This window comes from Helianthus annuus, chromosome 5 (genome assembly GCF_002127325.2).
Source record: "Helianthus annuus cultivar XRQ/B chromosome 5, HanXRQr2.0-SUNRISE, whole genome shotgun sequence".
In the NCBI taxonomy this organism is placed as follows: domain Eukaryota; kingdom Viridiplantae; phylum Streptophyta; class Magnoliopsida; order Asterales; family Asteraceae; genus Helianthus; species Helianthus annuus.
Window position 1 is genome coordinate 174,162,133 of NC_035437.2, and position 5,381 is coordinate 174,167,513.

The window sequence follows — 5,381 nt, forward strand, 5'->3', positions numbered from 1 at the left end:
ATTACGTTTTTGTCCATTTGGTTAGTTGAAAATCACTATTTCAGTCCGTTAGTCTAAAAATTAACAAAACAATACAATACTTTCACTTTCGTAACTATTACAGTCCACCTCCGTAACTATTACAGTCCATCTCAGAATAAGTGGGTGAGGTTAACAGAGGTGGACTGTAATAGTTACCAAAGTGAAAGTAGTGTATTGTTTTGTTAACTTTTAAACTAATAGACTGAAATAATAATTTTCAACAAACCACAAGTACGAAAAACGTAATTAATTAATTTTTTTTTAATTTATTAGGGTCAGTGGACCCCGACCCGCACCATATGGGTCCTCGTCCTAGGGTTTAAAAAAGATATTAATTAACCTTTTATTATTTTGGTAATTCAAGTACATACTTCTTTGACGGTTTACAATTTCTCTGATAATCTGCTTACAGGCAGGCACTCAAAAGCTAGGGTTTATTCTTAATCCTTCACCAATTTTTGCTTTCGATACGTTAATTGAAACTGCAGCAGATATGGCAGATGGATATTGGAATACACAACGACAACAACAGCAACTACATTCTTCATCCTCACTGCTTAAACGACCTCGTTCTGAGTATGGTATATTATGACGTCATTATTCTCTTTTTTCGTTTTTGTTTCATTGTTTCTACTTAGGTATACATATGATTGATGATTTGATTTTGAACTGGTAGAACACTATGGCTAGTTGAATTTTAATTAGTATTCATTTAGTATAGAACTCATTGGCTAGTTGAATTTGAAGTAATTACGTTACATTACACATGAATTTTCATGAAGTTGAATCCGATATGTAAAAAGTATGACAATTGGTTGTTAATTCATTCAATAAACCCTAAAATACTATTTTAAGGGGTTTAGATTTGTTTTAGGTTGATTCCAGTCTTATTTAGGGCTTTCCAGGCGCAACGGTCTCCTGCATTGGGCTGCGCTTCTGCAGCTTAGGGGCTGTTTGGCAACTTCTGAACGGTCTGAATCATTAAGTGCTGAACCAGTAAGAGGTCTGAACTATTAAGAGCCAGTATAATACTTAACCGTTCAGAGACAAATGTCTGACCAATTCAGATTAGAGGTCTTAACCATTCAGAGGCAAATGTCTGAACCATTTAGACATTTGCTCGCGAAACAAACAGTCTGAACCATTAAGTGCTGAACCAGTAAGAGGTCTGAACCATTAAAAGCCCCGTTAAGAAGTAAACAAACAGCCCCTTAGTGTGCTTTTCACAACATAGATTTCAACATTTGATTTTTGAACTTTTGGATTGATGTGTTAGATACATTTGCTGCTACAAACAGAGAACACCGGATCAAAGGACTATAGTTATGGGAAATATAATGTATATATGTGTCGGCCCTTGTGTGTGGGGGGGGGGGGGGGGGGGGAGGGGGGCAAAAGTGAAATTGCACTAGTTTTAACGTTATTTTACTAATTTCGTGAAAATAATGTTAAAAGCGGTGGACGGTTAATCATGCATCATGTGGTGGCGTTGATAGCCGAAAGACAAGGGGTTACATGCACTAATCGGCCTTTTTGGCAAGAGTTATGTGCCTCATGTCCAAGGTTTGATACAAAACTACTATCGAGCCGGGGGTCTCATTGGAAGCAGCCTCTCTATTCCTACCGGGTAGAGGTAAGGCTGTCTACATCTTACCCTCCTCAGACGCTACCTTAGCTTTGCTATTGGTGAGATTTAGTCAGTATAATGATGATGATGGAGTTATGGGAAATATATATATTTTTTTTTGTGTAGAACTGCTACCTGTACATTTGTTCACATTAATATATGTGTTAGAACTAAAAGCAAATCCATTTTTCAGTTGCTATTTTTCTTCATTATACTTTACGTAAAAACTTTACGTTTTCGAAAAATACAGATCTCCCACCTTCTGGCTTACCGTTCTCTCATGACAAGCATAATTATCCGCCACAAAACGATATCGGTGGGGCCAATAACGTAAAGGACACAGAAACCATTGGATCTGCATATGATCGTTACCTCCAAAGTGCAGTAAGTATCTTACCACTAATCTTTAACTAAGCCATTGTTTCTACTTGTTTTAAGTGTTAAAACCCGTTGTCGGATACTTTAGAAACTTCCATCGAGGGATGCTAGTGGTGGAATCGCTGGAATGCATTCTCTTCCTTTACTGGATCCGGTTGGAATGGCCCGTGGTGGGCCCATGGGCCCAGATCTTGCAGCAATTGCCCGGGCCTTTCCATTTGACCGCCATTCATCGCTCGATTTGATGGCCCGACCCCCACGTGAAACATTACCCCTTCCCGCTGATGCTTCTAGTACTATATATATTGAAGGACTTCCGTCCAACTGTACTAGGAGAGAAGTAGCTCGTATCCTTTGGTTTTGAGTGGTTATCTTTTAACCAATTTATTAGGCAATTAGGCCTGTAAATGAACCGTACGAACAGAGGCATGTTCGTGTTCGTTTATTTAACTTTAACCGAACACGAACATATAATCGAACACTTTTTTTTTTCATGTTCGTTTATTAAGAAAAGGGCATGTTTGTGTTCGTTTAGAACCTAAACGAACGGTTCACGAAATTAACCGGACCAAAACAAACAAATCTAAACCGACATAATTTAACAAACAATAAACGACACAAATGAACATAATTGAAGATATAAATGAACACAAATGAACATAATCCACTAAACATAAACGGACATAAAGTATTTTTTTTATATAAATTAGTGATTAGTTACGATAAATTTATGTATTTGAATTGAAACCGACATAAATGAACAAATATAAACAAATGTATATAAACGAACATAAATGAACACAAATGAACGAACATAAACGGACGTTCATGAACATAAATGAACGAACAAAGCGTGTGTTCATGTTCGTTCGTTATTAAATGAACAAAAAATTGTGTTCATGTTTGTTCATTTATTAAGTAAACGAACATAAACGAACTTCCCGCCGAACAAGTTAACAAACAGTTCATGAACGTTTAGTTCGTTTACAGGCCTATAATTTATTCTTATGAAACTTTACCCTTTTGATATAAAAAACCTAACTCAAATCAACCCATTTAAGTCAACGGGTCAGCATTGCCATCCGTATGTTGTCGGTTGTCATGCAACATTGTATGATGTACTAACATTCCTTTACTTGAGTTCCAAGATATATTTCGTCCGTTTGTTGGGTATAAGGAAGTAAGGCTTATAAGCAAGGAATCAAAACATGTAAGCCAGAATCTATAATTATTTATATTTCTTTATTTTTTATAAATAAATTCAATCATACTTTCTGTTATACGACAGCGTGGCGGTGACCCCCTTATCATTGGCTTTGTGGACTTCACTACTCCAGCGTGTGCTGCAACTGCATTGAGTGCTTTACAAGGTGAATAAGTTTCCTTTTGTAATGTTAATTGTAATGCGGTAAAATATCGGATATCGGTAAAGGACCAGTATTTGAAATATAGGTTATCTCGGTGAGATATCCGTAATTTTAATATAATGCAGAATTTATATATATAGCAATTTAACACCAATAATTCAGTGATATATCAGTGATATATCGGTTATATTGGTCAAATATCGGTGATATACCGGTCAAATATCGGTGATATATCGGTCAAATATTGGTGATATATCGGTTATATCGGTCAAATATCGGTCAATATCGCCGATAATATCGGTACCGATATTTTGACCGATATTTGACACCGATATTTTACTAAGGGACCGATATGACCGATATAACCGATATCTCACCGATATTAACTGCATAGATCATAGTATAAAAATATGAATATGTGCCAAGTGTTTTTATAAAATGTTAAAAAGAGTTTGTATGTTGAAAAACAGGTTATAAAATGGATGAACATGATCCCAGCTCGTCAAGCCTGAGGCTGCAGTTCTCAAAGAATCCAGGTCCGCGATCTGGAACTGCACGGCGTGGCGGGAGGCGATGAGCTGGCATGCAGGCGAAGATAATAATAATTCTTATTATTTCTGTTTATTTATTGTGCTCGGGTTGCCCTATTTAACCTGTTTAGTTAACAGGTCATGTTTGGATATACATGTCTAACCCGTAACAGAGACCGCCAACCCTTTTAAAGTTGCAATACATATAAAAAACATTGATAAGGTCTATTGGCCGGCTCAATTATGATCCGTTAAAGTTTAATCCGTTTAGTACAACCTGATGACATGTTCAACCCTTTTATTACAATCCGTCAACTCGTTACAAGTTGATGACATGTTTATGGTTAACGAACGGCTCATTGATTATGACTAGCGTAGTCGATGATTAATAAGTCATTGATTTTTGAAAAGCTGTTTTTGACATTAGATAATTTTGTCATATTTTCTTGACCTTATTGGAATCTAGAGGTGCGCAAAATAACCGGTTAATTAACCGTAACCGGTTATTAACCGAAACCGTAACCGGTTAATAACCGATCAAGGAATAACCAGTTAGTGGTTATTTTTAACCGTAGGTTAGTAATCGTTTATTGATATTCAGTATAGAAACCGGTTATTAACCGGCAGACCGGTTAACCGAAAAATTCAAAAAAACAAAAAAACAAAAAAACAAAAAACCGGTTATTAACCGAAAATAACCACCAAAGCGGCTAAAATAATTAACTGGAGCAATTAAAAAAATAATTAGTTTAAAGCATTAACTGATATAACCGGTTAACCAAACCGGTTATTAAAATTAACCAATTTGTGCACCTCTATTGGAATCCATCAATATTAATTTGGGCTTAGGTTAACCCTTAAGACCATTTTTGGGTAATCACTTTTTGGAAATCACAAAACCATTCTAAGTTGGGCTATAGATTGATCGTTGGGCCCATTTATTATCGTATTTTTCTTTGTTTTGCAGACTTTTCCAGTATCCACCCAGAAAAATCGTAAAAATGGTTACATAAAAGGGCCTAAATTGCTAATTTCAACCTCATTCGATTATAAGATCGTGTCCCATACTCATTAGGTGCCCGTTACTTTATACCCACCGGGTCGTTGGTATACCCGTTTATGGTAATTTGATAATAAATTCTATGTTGGGATGACCTTATTCCGAAATCCGATTTTGAAATCATAAAAAACCGATTTGAATATAAATATCCAATACACTTCATACAATTTTATAATTTTAATAACTTAAAGTCTCTAATAGAGTAAGTTGCAACTTGAGTCCCTGTGGTTGTCACATTATCGCATAATGAGCCTATGTGAACTTTTGTTGGTTGTTAGTCAATAGGGGTATCAAAGTCTTTTTACAACAGAGAGTATGTTTACAGAAGGATTCAGAGTGCAATAAAGTGTTAATCACGGAGATTCAGAATGCAAAATAATAATACTAAAAAACACTAG

General features: G+C 35.8%; 1 protein-coding gene across 1 annotated transcript; it reads left to right on the forward strand.

Moving 5' to 3' along the window:
• The first annotated feature begins 390 nt into the window (after nucleotides 1-390).
• LOC110942254 (RNA-binding protein 2) lies at nucleotides 391-4,185 on the forward strand. Its single transcript, XM_022184006.2, has 6 exons — nucleotides 391-602; nucleotides 1,899-2,032; nucleotides 2,115-2,373; nucleotides 3,175-3,236; nucleotides 3,315-3,396; nucleotides 3,864-4,185. Exons 1-6 carry the CDS (start codon nucleotides 515-517, stop codon nucleotides 3,968-3,970), a joined length of 732 nt encoding a protein of 243 aa, XP_022039698.1. The 5' UTR covers nucleotides 391-514; the 3' UTR covers nucleotides 3,971-4,185.
• The last annotated feature ends 1,196 nt before the right edge of the window (nucleotides 4,186-5,381 follow it).